Here is an 18,905-nt window from a genome sequence, read left to right as displayed (position 1 = left end):
GCACAATGCACCTAGGTCAGTTTTTTCGAATCCTAACAAAACTACATTTATACTAAATAAATAACCAGTGTTTATAGTTTGCAAATGATTTTGTTCAGCTGGCTGTGGTTGGTGACTGATGCTGATTTATTGTGAAAGAAAAGTACTGCTGGCTGATGCTAGTTTAGCATGAGAGAAAAGCACTACTGCTCATGAACATTGTAATTTTACCGTATAAATCTCTATAGATTGCACTGTCAACCCGTATATATCGTACAATACATGTATTGTACCGGAAGCTATTGCCGATGTTAATCACCACGTGATTAGAGGCCTGCTTGGTTTGCTACCAATTTTTGCCATGCCAAAATCAAAGCATGCCAAAAAGCTTTGGCTATCATTTGATTCATGCTTAGAAATTGATCATTGTAATCAAAATTTTGGTAAGTTACTAGAAACTTCTGAAACCTTGGAAGAGAAGAGATTATTGGTTGGCACCAAACCAAATGAATACCTAATTTTTTTGCCAACATTTTGGCATGATTTAATTTTGGTAAGCCAATATATTAACTTGCCATAATTTTGGCTTGGTAAAAAATTGGGACTAATCCCAACACCGGGCTTAGGGACAGGGAGGGGCTAAACGCCCAGGCTGGGGGAAGGGGAGATCTATCTATTCCGTTGCCCGGTGGAGTCAGTCGGCCAACTCCAGTGGATCTGGACCCGCGTTCGGATCTCCACCTCTCCGCGGCGACGTCTGGGCGAGCGGCGCCGCCCTTCCTCCGTCGGGACCTTTGCCGGCGAGGTACGCACGCCCCTCCCCTCCCCTCCCCTCCCCTAGCGAAACCGAGCCAGATCCAGGCATCCTCCCGCCGATCTGCTCCGCACAATTCTCCGTAATTTGTCCTCCTTTCCTGGCCACCGACGCGCATCGTAGCGAGGTTGTGCTCTTCTAGATCCGGGCTGCCTCTGCCAATTTTCTCATCGCACTCCTCCAGATCCGGCTGGATGCGATGCGTCCACGCCTTGTTCCGGCCGATCTACAATGCGGCACCGTGAATGATATCTCGGTAGGGTTGTTTGGATGGATTTCTGCAGTCCATTTTTTGCGCTTTCTTCTTTCCACGGCCTTGAACGGCGCCAGCTTTGCACCAGCGGTAGGCCGGTAGCTGTATGTCCGTGATAATGCGTTCACGACGCAAGCGCGAAGTAGCGTGCCAAGAATGTTTTTTGGAGCATATCGTTTGTATGTTTCAATCTGTCGTTAGGCATCTGAATTAGAAAATCCTTATGATTGTTCCCTGCATCATGTGATGCAACTGATCCACTCCCTGTTTGCTGTCAGTGTTATGTGCAAAAACTTCTTGTTAGTACAAGTGGCCTTTTCAACTGAGATCACATCTCAGCGGCAAGCCAGTTACCCTTTCCTTGCTTTCAGAGCTACTGCAAATTTGTTGGAAATAAGTACCTTCGATTGGCGGCAATTGCCCTTCTTATTTTTCTCATCTCTGAAAGTCTTTGTGGCTACTCTGCTCATTGGGTATTGTTTCTCATGGCAGGTGCATAGTTTGTGGGCTTGGTGATTGATCGATCGAGTGATCAACAAAGCGATTGAAAATGGTATGGCTAATTGGTTTCATTTCCTTTTTCACTTTTACTCCTCTAATTAATTAGTGCTAGTAAACTGATTTGATCTTCTGATTTCAAGTTTATCCCTTTGCTACTATTGAGTTGTTGAATCTTGTTTCTGGAAGGGGCTGATTGATTTTTCTTTTGTTGTTTGTGTACCCTCAGGTGGTCCTTGCAGCTTCCATCGTTTCAAAGTCGGGAAAAGGTATGGTGCTTCAGATCCTTTGTTATTGTCAAATCCCATAGAATTTTATTTTGCACCTTCTTATTTATCTGTTATTTACCTCTGTTAGTTTTAGTCATCATTTGCTACATGGGCATGGTAGCATCCTATCACAAATTTGGTATCATATTGCTAACTAGTTGGCTCTTTACTTATACAAGCCTATGGGCTGACACAATATGAAATCACTATATGTTTCAGATTATCTAGCTTTCCCTCTGGTTATTAGTTTTTTTCTTTAAATGATGTGAAAGGACTCATCTGAAGGCTGCTCTTCTTCTGTTTTCAATTGCAGCACTAGTGTCAAGACAGTTTGTTGACATGCCTCGCATAAGAATCGAAGGATTACTCGCTGCATTCCCGAAACTGGTTGGAACTGGGAAGCAGCACACATATGTTGAAACAGAAAATGTGCGTTATGTTTATCAACCTATTGAAGGTTTATATCTTCTACTTATCACAAACAAGCAGAGCAACATTCTTGAAGATCTGGACACTTTGAGGCTGCTCTCCAAGCTTGTATCCTACTTTCACATAGATTTTCTTTTTATTTGGAGTTTTCCTTATTTATATGATCCTATTTAATCTATATGAATTAAAATAGAACCTGGGGGCTGGGGGTGGTGGAGGGGGTGTAAATTCATGAGCTTTACTTTCATAACGATAGGTTCAAGATTAACCGTACTGGCTATTCTTGTGGAGAAAATGGAAGTTATAAGTTTACATTACATCCATGCTTATCTGGATTTTTACATATTATTGAGGGGGAAAAACATAAAAAACAACAAGCACTGTAGGTACTTGAAAGTATCTATACAAAACCTTTACCATTATGAATCTCATTTTTTAGTGCTGTGTATAAATATATCAACTTTATGCTACTATTCAGTGGTATGTTCTTTTACAGCAACATTTGAATACGATGGTCTCCTTAACTTTTGGTAAGGTACCTGAATACTCCCCTTCCTTGGATGAGGAAGGTGTCTGTAAAACAGCATTTGAGCTTATATTTGCTTTCGATGAAGCCATATCTCTTGGAAATAAGGAAAATGTTACAGTGCAACAAGTAAAACAATATTGTGAGATGGAGAGCCATGAAGAGAAGGCACACAAGCTGATGATGCAAGCCAAAATCAATGAAACCAAGGATGTCATGAAAAAGAAGGCTAATGAGCTTGACAAAATGAGGGTCTGCACTACTCTTTTCACCAGATTTAGGATACATTGTGATTCATTTAAGTTGTTAATCCATTCAGAACATATTTTTGCAAATCCAGTTTCTCTTAAAAATAACTTGCTGGGATGGAATCTGTGATATATAAGCATACATAAAAGATGTGTCTGAATCCTTTTTGGGAAAAGTTGGATATGTTTTATGGATTGAAAGTTTCATCAGAGTAGAGTGGACCCAGACTATTTAGAGGAAATTTTAGTCGGGTTCCATTGCCAAGATTTTTTCATTGTAATCTCATGTCAGGCTATTTTGGGTATGCATTTCAGTAGTTAGTATTGTACTGCAATGGTATTTTCAGGTATTCTTTGTTAATATCTAACAGGTTATATTTTGTGTGGTACTCGTTGCAGATGGAAAGAGGTAAACTTGACAAAGGAGGATACTCTTCAATATCTGGTCCACGTGTGATTGAAAAAACTTTCAATGATATGAGCATCAGTGGTTCTCGATTTGGTAGTGGTTCTGGATTAGGTGGACTGAGCACTGACATGGACTCATTTGCTAGCAAGCCCAAAGGTAGTAAGGCCTCTCTTGTATTTCTTGATATATATTTTACTTTAGAAAGGCCTCTTATTGCATCAATTTATGTCAATGAATTAAAGTTTTTTCCTTCTTTTTGCATGCGGATCTAGTCCTGTTTTATCCTGATTTGCTTTTAAATTGCTAGAGACAATACAGGGCTAGCATATGACCTGTATTTGATTCTAATTCCAAGCGACTTTTCTACAGGTCGTCCGTCTCAACCTGCTACTGCACCTGGTAAAGGGTTTGGCATGAAATTGGGCAAGACACAGAAGACAAATCAATTCCTCGAATCATTGAAAGCTGAAGGAGAAGTCATTTTGGAGGATGTACAACCAAGTACAGTTCCTTCAAGATCGGCTGCTCTCCCGCCAAGTGATCCTGTCACAGTGACTATAGAAGAGAAGCTCAATGTTGTTGTCAAAAGAGATGGAGGTATTAATAACTTCGATGTTCAAGGAACCCTTGCTCTTCAGGTTCTTAATGATGCTGATGGTTTCATCCAATTGCAGGTAATGCTTTTCTTAAAATTCTAGTAGTATTGTACTTAGTTTTCATCCCCCTTTTATACTATGTATGGAAAGCTATAACTGTGAAATAGTACTACCTCCGGTCCATTATGTTTGACATTGCAGACAGAAATTTTGGCCTACAGCCAGTTCAGATTGCTTGTTGGAAATGGCGAATATAATGAACCAGGGGTAGTATAGAAATTTGTATTTGCAATTTTGCATTGTCATGTGTCTGTACTGAGGTTGTATTCTATTCAGTGTTGTGGCCTTTCCTATACTGCTGCCCCAAAAGACAGCACAATTCTATACTGTAATGTTCACCTTCATTTATGTGTCTTGTGATGTTTATTTTTATTATTGGCAAAAGGTTCTTTATTGCTGTATATAATCATACAATTTATGAGCTTTTTTTTCTGATATATGGTGTGTTGTAGATTGAAAACCAAGATATTCCTGGACTTAGCTTCAAAACACACCCAAATATCAACAAGGAGCTGTTTAACAGTCAGCAAATTTTGGGAGCAAAAGATCCAAACAGGCCCTTCCCGAGTGGTCAGAATGAAACTCCTCTGGTGAAATGGAGAATCCAGGGGATGGATGAGTCATCTTTACCTCTATCAGGTACGAAATCACTTTGTTTTCTTGTGTCTAATAATTTGCTAATTTGAACTTTCAGTAACATGCTTTTGCTCGGTGTAGTCAATTGCTGGCCGTCGGTATCTGGAAATGAAACCTATGTCAACATTGAATATGACGCTTCTGAGATATTTGATCTGCACAATGTTATCATATCTATACCTCTGCCAGCACTTCGGGAGGCTCCAAGTGTTAGACAGATAGATGGAGAGTGGAAGTAATGTTTCCTTTTCCTCTTCAATTTAGTTTTTGTTATTTATTTATTTCACTGAACATTTGTATCCTAGATGGTACACTATATAAACCTGGAAAAGAACTGTTATGCTTACTGCATTATTCCATTTCCTCATGGCATTACATGATGCACCTTTCTTTGTTTAATGTTTATTCAATTGAGCTTGTGTTTGTTGTCTCAGCTTTTTTTTACCGTTTCACCTTTCCTTGTGCAAACAGGTTTGACTCAAGAAACTCTGTGTTGGAATGGTCTATTCTCCTTATTGATCAGTCGAATCGCAGGTTGGAAATATTTAAATGTTAAGCCCATGATTTTCTGTTTTGTAGATTGACTTCTTGTGTCTTAACTTTTGCTTTCTGTGCCCTTTGCAGTGGTTCCATGGAATTTGTCGTTCCCCCAGCTGATCCATCATCATTTTTCCCCATCTCTGTTGGGTTTTCAGCATCCAGTACTTTCAGTGATTTGAAGGTTAGTTCCCAGTTCCGACACACTGGTCGAATGAACCCTTCTATGTGTGGTGCCACCTTATTCATCCCTTGTCAATTGTGTTTATCTGAAACTTTTCAGGTTACTGGAATCCATCCTCTGAAGGAAGGCAACCCTCCCAAGTTTTCACAGCGGGCTCGTTTGCTCACTGCTAACTACCAAGTGGTTTAATGCTCTGATCAAGGTCGAGTGTTGTTTCACTTAAAATACTTCCAACAGCACATGATAGTGACAATGTATTTTGCCATGAACTTCTGCGAGCCATGGCAGGGAGGATCACTTTGCATTTGGAGAATATTCTTTTTGGTCCCTTTCGTTTTTAGCATGTTGCACAAATTGATGTTCTGATGTATTGCTACCCAAGAAATAAGCATGTGTGTTCTTGCGTTTCGATTGCCCGCAGATTTGTACCGTCCTTAACCCCTCTTATTAAGAATGCTGTTTCCAGGATCAGGTTTGTTGGTTGCCCGGGCTAGGCTTAGAACCTGAGCCACTTATTTCTTTCTGAAACAGGATCAACCCAGCTTTTATAGAAAGCGATTAACCTGAGCCAGTTATTACCCCTCAAGTTGTTTTACTATCGTGTCATTCCATTATTTCTCAATGATCAAGAGGGCAATCAACGACGAATGAACTTGCCTGAGATGAGCTGTAATAGTAAGAAAATAGCTTTAATAATGTGAATCTTTGCAGCACATCATGATCCAGCTAATATGGACATTTTCTTAGTATTTTTTTCCTGAATGCACATTTGCACAACATGACAATGTCTTTCTTCTCTCTAACCTACACGATTTTTTTTTTTTTGCCCCTCGACGGAACAAAGAATGACTGTGTGCTGCATGGATTGCTTGGGAGGGCACATGGGTTTGGCATGGAGAAAATAGGTGCGGCGAATGGTGGGGAAGGAGAAAGCCGTGGGGTTTGGGTATGGAGGTTTACGGAGGGAAGGTGCCTTATTTTGAGAGCAACTACAGAAATAAACTCTAAATTAGTCCCTCTAAATGCTAATGGGGCTGCATTTATTTTTAAAAGGGCTTCTAAATTTGTTCTAACTCCAGCAATAGCTCTTAATCTAACTTGTAATTAGTAGAGGGCTTTCTAGAGACTCCTTAAGAACTGAGGGTGGAGGAAGAGATTTGGAGACCTTTCTAAAATAAAGTGTATAGACGTATAGTAGATGGTCTGTTGGAGTGTATCTTTTTTATTTAACCCTCTAAACTTTAGATAGTGGGCTGTTTAGATGATTTGCTGGAGTTGCTTTGATAGAACAAAGAAGATCAGATATTAACGGCCAAGCCAAAATAAAGTTCCTGCTAGCTTCAAGTAAAGAAGTGTGTTTTGTTTTCCAAAAGTTAGGGGTAGAAGATCAATTGAACTCCTGAGGAACACTTACAGTGAATTGATTGCTTATTAGAGAAAGTGCATGTATCAAATAAGAACAGGCATATATGGAAAGAAAGCATGGTACAAAACCATACGACGCGCAAAACATGCTGGTCATCACTAGATATGTATTCTTCTCCTTTCTCCCACCTTTGATCCATCTAGCTACTCCTTCTGGATGCACTAAATATGATGTCATCAAGAAGTTATGGTCCATGATGAGATCCCTGGAGTTCTGGCATATGAGAAGGAATCTCTTGAATTGTAATGTCTTTGTTCATCATGACATCCTCCCAAAACTCGATCAACAAGGAATCATCGGCCATGTCAACTTCATCCCAATTGATATTCTTGTTATCCTCACTTAATTTAGTAGTAGAAACAACTTCTAAACTTCCATGTTGATGTTGAACATCATTGGCATTGATTGTAGCTTCAAGATTGATGCCACTAATGGCATTGGTTGTGCTATGAGCATCTATGTTACTTCTGATATGTGCAACCTTCGGTTTGATATGATTTGATTCAATACCAATAGCAATGGGGCCACTATTATTAGCTCTCTGTGAAGGAGGTGAGAATAGCAAAGAGGATGGAAGAATATGATAGTATGCTGCAGCTCCATTTTGAGCATCAACATTACTAGTGCCAGCATAACCAACACAATAGGAAGAAGGAATTGTGCTCATGTAACAAGTATTTGTGATATTTCGTTGTGCTCTTGGAGGTACTAAAGTAGTAGTGTTTTTGCTAATACCATTCTGAATGAACCCGGTACCCCCACCCATGTACGTCATATGTGCATTTGTTTCACTCATAGTCAGTGGGGGACTGATTGTAGTTGGCATCAAGGGGCTTGCTTCTTGCAGCAGACATGGCAAGGGTAAAGTCATGGGACAATCATCTATTAGTGGCAAAGGAGATGAAATACGAATATGGGGAGAATATCTGGTAGATTGTGCAATAGATTCCAGCTTCTTGTACTGACCGGAAGAAATTAGGTGGGATGTCGATGATTTATTTATCAAGCTATGATGACACACCTTTGCAGACTTCAAAGGAGTAGAGCTATGCTCATCCTGATCAATGTGTAAAACATCGTTCAAAAAATCATATGACTTAAGGGAGGCAATGACCTCAGCAATATCGGAGTCCAATATGATTTTACGTTGATGGGAATTTGCACACATCCAAGCACGGAATGAAAGTTCTTGCACAAAGATCTCACATGCCTTTGTTAGAAAGGATGGGGTGTCGAAGCTCATCATCATTTTACCCTTCTTAGCACAAACGACCTTCTTGAGACGGCTCATGGGAAATGCATACTCATGGAAGTCCTTAATTTCCTTAATTTCTTCTTGTTTCTTCTTCCAAAACTCCTCTTTCAACCATTGCTCAGACTCAGACAATGACTTCTTTGATGATGGATGAATGTCAATAGGATGATCCATTTCTTTCATCTTTAGTCTTGATATGTGTACCTAGATATGTGACACACACATTTAGCTATTGCTTACTCCTGATACTATAATGCAAAAATGAACTATTGATTGAACAAACACCTTATAACTAATATTCCATTATCATGAAGAAGGAGACAACTTTGCAAGAAACACACTTTGCTGAAGCAGAAGATATAAGACAATATGGAAACAAGCTCCTACACAAACTAGTTTTGAGAGCAGCAAGATAGATGTTGTACCTTATTAGCTGATTAGAGCATGAAAGAACTTAAAACACTAGAGCGAACTTTGGAGACACGATTGATGATGGTCAGGATGGGCATCATGTACAACGGTTTTTATAGGAAACCAAGAGGTCAGATTTGTTGAAGAACAAGGGAAAGTAAAGAAAATAGAAAAGTTGTTGCTTGTTGATTGATTTGTTATGGCTTCTTGCTCTTTTTAGCTATACACACACACCTTTTCCACCGTCTTATAAAAAAGGGTTTATGCCTCACATTGTTGAACCATTCATTCCATATATTTTTCATGCTAAAACAATTAAATAATTCAGTGCAGCAGCGAATTCACGCTTGTGTCCACACTTGATGCAATTCAAGCACATTTGCTTTTCATCCAGTAGCTATAGTCGGTTTGTCGTTCACCATCTTTATGCTTTTCTATAATTGGTTGCTTTGGTAAAGATAGACTACCTAACATTTTCTGGTTCTATTAGATATTACTTGTGTATGACAACTGCAATGATTAAATGGGTGAGAGTATACTAGTTGGATTATTCATGCTATGTGTCTCTTTATGGATTATTCATGCTTTATATCCTTTCAAAAGATTTCCTTTTCTTTGTCACTACTTCAATGGAGTCTCTTTATGGTGTAAAGATGTATTTTTCCAATCATTTCCTTTGTCTTTTGCAGTCGTTTGAGGTGTAAAGGTGTCCTTAAAAGTTTATATTCTTTATTTGGTATAAGTGAAATGGATATCTATTTTTGGTGCAACTGCATATTTTCCTATCATTCTATTAATCTCCTTCTAGTTCATGTGTGTATTGCTTGTGCATCTTCTACTTAGTGTCCTTCAGTCATGGTTGTTTGTAATGATCATGTGATCTATTTTTCACTTCTTATTTTGGCGATGTATGTTGTCAGGACTTGTAAAATCTGTACAAAAAAACATTCATGATAAGCACATATAAATTGTGATTTGAAGAAATTAGCATGATGTATTGTATTCCTAAAAAATGAATTACAAATTACATGTATTTGCTTATGAGCTGTAATAATTGAAATCTGGCACAAAAGGCCAGTCTCGTAGGTGCTTATTAGGTAGGGCATGCACCGAAGCATGGTTTCATTTACACGGTTTCGACTTTCCATAAGATGAAAAGAATAATTATGTTTTGAAAAATCTATGTTGTTTGGAAGAACTTTAGGCGTTATCAGAAAAATGTACAAAACCATGTTAATGTGCTTCTAGCCTTCCATTGCAGGGGCAATTGTCCAGGAAACGCTTCAACACCATGTTAATGTGTGTTGCACTGTCATCCAGTACATTGTACAAAACTACAGATTAGCGATATGCCAGTATATGTAGATAAGAAACTCATGTGCTACCAGAAAGGTGTGGTCTAAGTGTAACCACACTGAAGTTTATGTTTACATCGGAATGTCCCATTTGACAGACCGAACGTCTTGTAGATTATTTTTGGCACCGTCTTTGTTTTGGATGGGGCTGAAAAAAATTTCACGAAATTTTTTTGCCACTTTGACCACTAACTAGAGGTATTAAATAAAGTCTAATTACAAAACAACCTCCACAACTATGGTACTGTAGTATATATTGTAGCTAATGAGGTCTTTGACCACACAATTAGAGGATAATTAGAGAAATGTTACTATAGTATTACTGTTGCAAATCATGGATTAATTAGGCTCGTTAGATTCGCCGCGCTAAACTGCACTCATCTGTGAAAAAGTTTTGCAAATAGCCTTCATTTAGTGCCCCATGCATTGAACATTTCTTAGGTGAAAAATTTTTCAGGGTAAGCAAACGCTGCCTGAATTTCAGTCCTGATACATACGAACGTGTAACCTTGCTCGGAGAAAATATAAATAAATTGCAAAACAGCCTTGAAGCAACCTGGGACCGTGAGCTTTAGGGATGTAAATGGTACGGATATTTTCCGACTGTATTCGAATTCGATCCGGTCTGGAAGGATTTTTATCCTTTCGTATCCGATTCCGAGTATTCAATATCCGTAACCTATCCGTATCCGAATATTCAAAAGTTACATTTCTATGATGTCGACATCCATTGCAATATTATCCGGCAAAAACTAGCAGTATCCGTATTCAACTCTGTATTCGAATAAAAATATAAAAACAAATACGATATCAGTAATATCCGTATCCGATCCATTTACATCCCAATTTGATCCGGCCTGCTCCCTCTACTGGGCCACGTGCCCTGCCCCTGCAGGTTGCTTGCTGGGCGTAATGGCCAGCCTGGCTGCCGTGTCCTACCGGCCTGCCCCAGTGCTGCCAAGCGCCGCGAGCCGCCTGCCCAAGCTGCTGCTGCCGGCCGCGCGTGCCTCTGCTCCGGCCCGCCTCGCCCCCTGCTTGCTTCCTTCAAAGATTTCTGCATTCGAACCGAAGCTAGAAAAGAGGAGAGAGCAGAATAAAACCGACGCTTCAACTTTTAACACTCCTGTGATGTTTTGTTCCGGTCATCAATCGATTTCTGTTCTCTTCGTCATTGGTCCGATCGTTCCTTTTGGTCTGCATTTAGTGGTTGTTTATGTTTTCTTTTGAATGGAGCCCGGTCCATCCTCAGTCAGTCGATTGTTTTTTTTAATCATCACTCGAACTTAAAATGGCTGTCATTGTTTTCTCAGTGACCAGTATATTTGTGCCTTCTTCAATTTTGTTGTTGCAGCCTAGCCTAATCAAATTCTAAGCACAACTGGATTTCAATCCTTAAGAAATGTCAGTTAGAGCTAAACGAAACTACCAAATACTGTACAGACCTATTCTTTGATTGGGTTGCTTCGGCAAGTTTTCTATTGCTGTATTTTTGCCGAGTCACTGCTCACTAGTTGATGAAGTCACTCTTACAGTGATCGTTTACAATTTCTACAGTTTGATTATTTCTTCAGGTAGGAGGATGGCTATAGCAAGAGACTATCTTTTTCTAACCTGTTCTTGTTGTGTTGCATTTTATTTGGTTTTGATGAGGTCATATTATCAGTACATTCTTTAAAATTTCTGTCTGCACCTGATAATAGTAAGCCTTGTCACCGGAGCACTGAACTCTTCAAATCTAAAAATCTATTTAGAGAGATTGACCTAGCTCTTACTGGTGAACTGCTAGAATATTCATGCATGCATAAAGGTTCTGTGTTTTGTTATGTTTCTCTGTGTTCTCTTGTCACATCTTTGATCAAGTATTTCATGATTTTATATTTGCGGAGCGAACCTTTCTGAACCATTCTTCAACGTAGAATATTGTATTGTATATCGTTCGTAAAAGAGCATTAAGGACAAGGGCTATTTGTATTCACTTATCTGGAGCCATTTGTAGGAGCAGATGGATATGTTGCTTACACTGGACTCGTTCTGCTCCAGGGTGGTTGGTCATTGTTTCATTTTGATTTTTGTTTATTCCTCAAACTGTTTCATAGTGGCACGCTTGGATTAATCGCTCAAGAAGACTTGGTGTTGCTGACAGCTACATACTTCTTTTGGCCGGAATCAATTATTTCTCCATGCTGCAACAGCCATGCTTATTGGCTTGATCCAAATTTATTAGGCAAGCACGACCTAGTTTCTCTCGTGCTTAGGGCAAGTTTGCAGTTGTTGTAACGTGTTGCTCATCTACTATTTCTGGTAGAGTCCACCAGATTTCTGGTGTTGGCTAGTTTTGATTATATTTCAGAGTAATCCAAAACTAAATTTGAAGGTTGAATGAGAAACAGAACTTTTTGCTAAGATACCAAAGGAGAGAAGGAAATAAAAATAAAACTATTTATATGTTGCATCCAAAAAAATGTAAAATGAAATTCGATTCAAAGAATCATTACACTCAGATAAAAAGCCTTCAACACTGATTGAGGCTGAAATATGCATGTTGTAGCCATTTAAGAACGAGAAAGACATAAATGAGTTGCAGGTAGTTCAGGGCCTTCAAACAAAGTGGGTATTACTTGCTGTTGCTGGCCGGTGGCTTTCCCTTTCACGGTTTCATCATAAAGGTTTTATTTAACAGTAACTGATTGAGTTGCGTCATATGAAAGGGACATACTATTGAATAAGTCCACTACTTCATACAATCCAGGAACGGCATGTTCTGACAAGCCAAGGAGATTATATACCATAAGAATTAAGAACAAAGGAACAAATTAACAGACAGTATGTACGTCATAATTAACATCTGAAAAATCCAATGTTAACATATTCCGCTTCTATGTGCACTGAATATTAAGTAAAATTCATAAAAGCTCACTATATTTGTTGAACCTACCACTCAATTGAATGTCTAAATTTAAAAAACTATCACGCATTCATACTCCAAAACCTCACTTTCATTTATATAAATTTCACAAAGCAAGAAGCTTTCAAGTGTTGATGTTGTATTGTACCAACGGTCCGGCTCCGGCATTATGTCTGACAACTTCACAAGCTAGCATACATGTTCCTTTTTCTCGTATGCAGACAATTGAGACCATTTGGAATATGCAGAGATGCTGCTCGGTTGTGGAATATATATATGTCACACCTAGTTTTAATGAGGAAACCGAATGCATAACTATATGTATGCTAGGATCAAATTTCATACATATAGAGACATTATAAGTGAATAATTAGCAACAGTATCACGTAAAAGAGAAAAAAAATAACAAATAAAAGACTATCAGAGTTATACAGCTTATCCTGGAAATGAAGGCTTCATACTTCACAGGCAATCGACTGGGGGTTGCGTACGCCTAGAACTCAGCAACATCTTCAGAAAACTTCATAAACCTTCTCCTTCTGAGCAGCAGTAAGCAAGAGTGAGTACACTTATGGTTGGTACTCAGTAAGGCCACAAGAAATAACTAGAAAATGATTTAAATCCATATTTAAATTTATTAATCATGTGAGGGTCCAAGCCGCTCTTGACCGTGAGCACGGCTAACCGGTTAGTTTTAACTCTGCAGAGGTTGTACACTTTCACCACAATTCGCGTAAAAGTTCCGAAGAACTTTGAACCCAACCACGCATATGTGCTGATCAGGCACAATACCACACTTCCGAGGTGTGATTGCATAGGGACGCTACAAGGCCTTTACAAAGAATCCCTATATGTATGTGTTGGTCCCTGCCGTTGCGGTCCCTCAGAAGACACAGCTTCCTTCACCCGCTCCACAACACAAACTCATAACCACCAAGCGAAACAACCCCAACACAACATATAATTCATCTAATTACTTAGCCAAGACCAGAGCCATATAGTATTGTGGTTGTACGGTTTTCTTGGGTGGTTCTCCATGTTCCAATTAAATCAAGTATTCTTGTATATAAGCATAGATAGAAAGATGGTTAGGGTCACTTGCCTTTCTCCAACGAAAAGCTACTCTTACGGCTGTTCTGCTCTTGCTCACTTGGAACTCTTGATCTTCAATCTTCAAACAGCGATCCTTCTACTCGAAGCAATCATGGGCAAACATACAAAGCAAACAACAAGATACATCTAAGAACAATACACCAGAATAAAAGAAAGGCTTTAAAAGAGCATACTAAAGGATGGAGCTCACTGCTACAGTTACGAAAGCGCAAGAAACACGGAAAACGGAGCTAGGACGTGGAAACTATGGGATAAACAATGAGTAAGGATTTAGTCGCGATTAACCAAAAGGTTAAGGACTAACATAAAAGATTTGTAAGACACAACAAAGTATGCTCACAGAGGATAAAAAGGTTATAAAGCTATTGCACACGTCACAAGGATCATGTGAGCACAAGAATCGATGAAAACAGAGTTGAAACGTGAAAGATATGGCTAAAACAAGGTTCCAGGGACTTGTTTGCGATATATTTAAACTTCCAGGGGCTAGCCCTAAAGAAACCAGGGACTAAAATGAAATTAAACCTAACTCGCGAGGGTTAGAAAGCAAAACTACACTTCCTGGACGGCGGGTTCTATTTCCTAAAAGGTCAGGGTCTAAAACATAAAACAAAAGGACTGTTTTGTAATTACTTCTGAACTGGAGGGGACTGCGGGTTGATTTCCTAGAAACTGGGGGGCTTTTCTGCAAAACCGCCATCGTTGATTGGTACGCCGGGTTTGACCTGGGTTTTAGATCTAATATGGACCGTTAGATCTAGATCTGAGGGTGGGGACGCGATGCGGCGGCGAGGCTTGGCGGCGGCGGCTCGCCGGCATTGGCCTAAAACAGCCGTCCGGGGCTCTTTTCGAGCGCGGGTTGCACGGTTAGCGAGCTCGCGAGTTCGCGAACTCAATTAGGGGGCTTTGGGAGGGCGCTAGGGCAGCGGAGACCTAGCGCGGCGGCGGAGCGGCGGAGCAGAGCTCCGGCGAGCTAATACACGCGTGCGAGAGGAAAAGAGAGAGAAGGGGTCGGAGGGCTTGCTCTCACCACAGAGAAGCTCCGGGGCGGTGATGTCGTCGAGAAGGAGAAGCGGGACGGCGGCGCGGCGCTCCGAGCTCTCGACAAAGGCGGCGGCTAGGGTTTGCGCGAGGGAAAAAAATGGCGGCCTGGGCGTGCAGATCAAGGGGTGCGGGGGCGATGCTATTTATAAGGCCCGAGGGACCTCGGCGTGCGGGCCCGGGCTCGGGGTACGGCGGGGCACGTACGACGGCCGGATTCGGACTAGCGTACGGTTCGGTTGCGAGCTCATGGGAAAGAGGGTCCGGGTCGGCGCGCGCGCAGGGCGGAGCTGGAGGGGCCTCGGGTCGGCCGGCTCGGACGGAGGCCCACGGGCAAAGGCAGAGCGCGGCGCGGGGCCAGAAGCAGAGGCACAGCGCGGGCGGGAGAAGGAAGATGACCCTGACAGGTGGGCCCCACTTGTCAGCGGCAGAACGGGCGATGGGGCGGTGTCGGCCTGAAGGAGGCGGGGCGCGGAGCTGGGCCGCGCAGAGAAAAAAGGGAAAAGGGGAAGGGAACGGGCCGGTTGGGCTGAAAGCAAGAAGAGGAAAAAGAAATAGTTTTGCATTTTTGAAACTGGTTCAAACAATTCAATTCAAACTCAAATTCAGAGAATTCAAATTTAAACCGAACAACAAGCAATAAAACAATGCATTGCAGCATGAACGCAACAAAAAAAACAACCCTATTTAATTTAGAAAAACAACCAATATTTATTTTCTTTTACACTAAATTCTCTGTAAAGAAAATAAATGTTGGGAGAATTTTAAAATTATAAGAAAATTGTTGTTTTATTTTTAATTTCAATCACATCCTGAAATTAAAAAATTTCAGGGTGTGACAATATAAAAAAGAAATAGAGGGAGCATTAGGTAGCAGATTAATAGAAGCAATAACGATTAACAACAAATAAATTTTTAATAGGCTTCCAAAGTGTCAAAGTGACCACCCAGGTGACAGTAAAAAACTAAAATGAACTTAGAAAAATACAAGTTTAGTTTTTTATTTTTTTGAAAAAGGTATGCTATTAGCTGATTGATCACTCGGGCTTCTTCTGGAAGAGACAGTAATTAGGACCACAGTCTGCTGCCAGCAGCCATTTTCCAGCGCAGCCGGGCAGCATTTCCTGACCGAGACGACGCGCCTGGGCCCACCCAAACACGCGACGCTCCAGCTCACACGCCAGGTCACCTAGTAGTAAAAGACGGTACGCCGTGCCACATCGGCGCAGCACCAGCCAGCAGTGCTCGCCACGTCAGCTTCAGCGGACTCGCCTCGGCCTTGTTTGGTTGGTGCTAGATTTCTAGCGCTAGTGAATAGTAAAAAATTTTGACCGCTAATTACGGTGTCAAACAAAGTCAGTTTACAAAACCAACTTAGAACCCCTGCGCTAGTGACTATAAAGAATCTAACGAGGTCTTTGACCGCGCGATTAGAGGATGGTTACTGTAGCACCACTGTATCAAATCATCGATTAATTACCGTCATTAGATTCGTCGCGAAAAGTTACACTCATTCCTAAAAAAGTTTTGCAAATAGACTTCATTTAGTACCTTATACATGCGAGATTCTTTTTTCGGAATACGTGCGTGCTAGATTTCTAGCTCATCCAAACAAGGAGAGGAGCTAGGACGACGACCACTTCTTGTCTCCCGCGGGGGCCGCTGCATGCCGGCGCGGCGACGGAGGCGCGATTAGTAGCTGCTTGTCCGCCGTACGTGGCTGCCGACCTGCTTAGCTTGCATTGTTTGCTTAGGCTTCACTTTACATTTTGCGTTTTTGTGTTTTTTAAGGGAATCTTTAATATTTAAAGTATTAAATGTAGATTAATTACATATCTCGTCTGTAAATCAAGAGACGAATTTAATGAGTCTAATTAGAGGATCATCAGAGCATGTTTACTACAGCATTACTGTAGCAATTTAATGTCTAATCACGTCTTAATTAGACTCATTAGATTCGTCTCGCGATTTGCAGTCCATTTTTGTAATGCGATTTATTTTTTGACTACATTTAGTACACCATATAAATGATTTACAAAAATTTTACGTTTTGTGTTTACAGAATTTAAACAAGACCTTACTCTAGGAGTAGAGTTTTTAGGGTGTCATCGTCGCTGAATTTGAATGGTTCCGCAGGGCGTATGAATTTGACAGCGCCGGAATAATTTGGAGCATTTTCACACCTAAACAAACGGCCGGCCTCGATCCTTGCGTGCTTGTGGATGAGGTTTTACCTCTTCTGGACGGCCGTAATTTGAGCTTTATTACCGGCGGGTTTTCACACTGGTGTTGTTACGGATGGTTCAGGGAACGACACAGTGCCTCAGAAAAAAAAGAATGAAGAAAAGGGTAAATACAGATTGAGTGATTGAAAACTGAAACCTTGGGCTGCTTATTTTCAACAGAAATGTGTACGCAAGGGTTACAAATCAGGGGCAGAGCCAGCCAAATGAGCCAACGGTGTCAGCTCTATGAACAAATAGTGCATAGCATTATTTTTCCACGGATTTTACTCAAAATCGACGTTTACAAATGACACCGACGAAGCGCCATAGGTCCACCCCTGTTACAATTTTTTTTGTTGTGAAATGAGGATTACAAATTTGACAAGTAACAACCACATGCATATATAGAATAGACGTACTGGATGTATTTGCACACCAAAACACCTTTCTAGGATTCAAAATTTGCCCCCAAAACCAAGTTATTATTAGTTACCCTATTTAGATAGTGCATGTGCATGTAATAATCAATTACTGCTAATATATGTAATTAATAGAGGTAAATATAGTCATTTTACGTTCTTAGAATAACTTGTATTTTGAAATAGAGGGAGTACTACTTCAAGTTGAAAAAATAGCACAATTACTGCCGGTCAAAGGAGATTTAAAAAAAAGGACAGCCGTATACGTATGGAGTATGCATGGTCCATGGTAGTGTAGTATCCCTCCCTCGGAAGTCGAAACTCTTCACCGGGGCAAACAAAATTTGATTTTACAAAATTGCATGCCCCGCCCGATCCGATCCGTGCCGAGAAAGCAATTCTTTGACCGGTCAACCCCGCGACTCCTTCTCCCGGTTCCCCGCCACCGCCACCCAGTGTTTTCCTTACCGATCGGTAACCGCCGGTTACCGCCGATTTTTACCGATACCGCTAATAGGCGGCAACCCATACCGACGATAAATTTCGAAAAATTTCGCCCGAATTTAAAATTTTCAAAAATATTTGAAATAAAAAAGGAAAAAATATGGTAAGAAAGTAGAGATGACATACATCATTCTAATATAGAACATGTTCAAATATTTGACTGTTTGGGCACTCAAAAAAATAAAAAAACTTTCGGACCGGTAATCCCGAGCGGTATCCTCTAATCCCGAGCGGTATTCGGCGTTTTCCGAGCAGAAATCGGCGCGTTTGGACCGGAAACCACTGCATTGTGAGTATTTCTTGATTTTACATTGATTTTTAGATGTTTGTTGTGTAGCTATATTCAAAAACATGTGTTCATATTAGCTATATGGATCCATTTGTTCATGTTAGTTGGATGTTAATTTGTTCATTTTAGCTATATGTATATATGTGTGTTCATATTTCAAATATGTACATATATTTTCATTTGTTCATTTGGATCGGAAACCACTACTATATATTATATATATTGACGATGATTGTTTGTGAGGACTATGGTTGTGATGATTTGCATGAACTATTGTTGTGATGATCTATATGGACTATGGATGTGAATTTCTATTTTTATGGATATGAACTTCTATTCTATGTATGTGTAAATGTTATATAATTGTTTGATATATACCATCAGTAATGATATTTACAAAATTACGGTGAAATGCTGCCAAAATTTTTAATTTTCCAAAGTCATACGGTGTTTACCGGTTAAAAACGACGGTTATCGGTCGGTAAACATCGATTACCGGTCGGTAAACAACGGTTACCGGTTTT

The 18,905-nt window shown here is 40.4% G+C and overlaps 2 protein-coding genes across 2 annotated transcripts; one reads left to right on the top strand and one right to left on the bottom strand.

Moving 5' to 3' along the window:
• Window positions 1–608: 608 nt before the first annotated feature.
• LOC120666640 (coatomer subunit delta-1-like) lies at window positions 609–5,858 on the top strand. The gene is made up of 12 exons (XM_039946531.1): window positions 609–784; window positions 1,539–1,599; window positions 1,774–1,813; window positions 2,127–2,350; window positions 2,778–3,020; window positions 3,416–3,581; window positions 3,795–4,099; window positions 4,534–4,720; window positions 4,799–4,952; window positions 5,189–5,251; window positions 5,342–5,438; window positions 5,538–5,858. Exons 2-12 carry the CDS (start codon window positions 1,597–1,599, stop codon window positions 5,625–5,627), a joined length of 1,572 nt encoding a protein of 523 aa, XP_039802465.1. The 5' UTR covers window positions 609–784; window positions 1,539–1,596; the 3' UTR covers window positions 5,628–5,858.
• Window positions 5,859–6,858: 1,000 nt separating this feature from the next.
• On the bottom strand, window positions 6,859–8,708 carry LOC120666641. Its single transcript, XM_039946532.1, has 2 exons — window positions 8,545–8,708; window positions 6,859–8,323 (listed from the first exon to the last, which is right to left on the bottom strand). The coding sequence occupies exon 2, from the start codon at window positions 8,300–8,302 to the stop codon at window positions 7,049–7,051; it is 1,254 nt and encodes a 417-aa protein (XP_039802466.1). The 5' UTR covers window positions 8,303–8,323; window positions 8,545–8,708; the 3' UTR covers window positions 6,859–7,048.
• Window positions 8,709–18,905: the final 10,197 nt, after the last annotated feature.

This window comes from Panicum virgatum, chromosome 3N, assembly GCF_016808335.1.
Source record: "Panicum virgatum strain AP13 chromosome 3N, P.virgatum_v5, whole genome shotgun sequence".
Taxonomy (NCBI): domain Eukaryota; kingdom Viridiplantae; phylum Streptophyta; class Magnoliopsida; order Poales; family Poaceae; genus Panicum; species Panicum virgatum.
The sequence above is the reverse complement of the archived record's forward strand: the minus strand, read 5'-3'. Positions and strand labels throughout refer to the sequence as shown.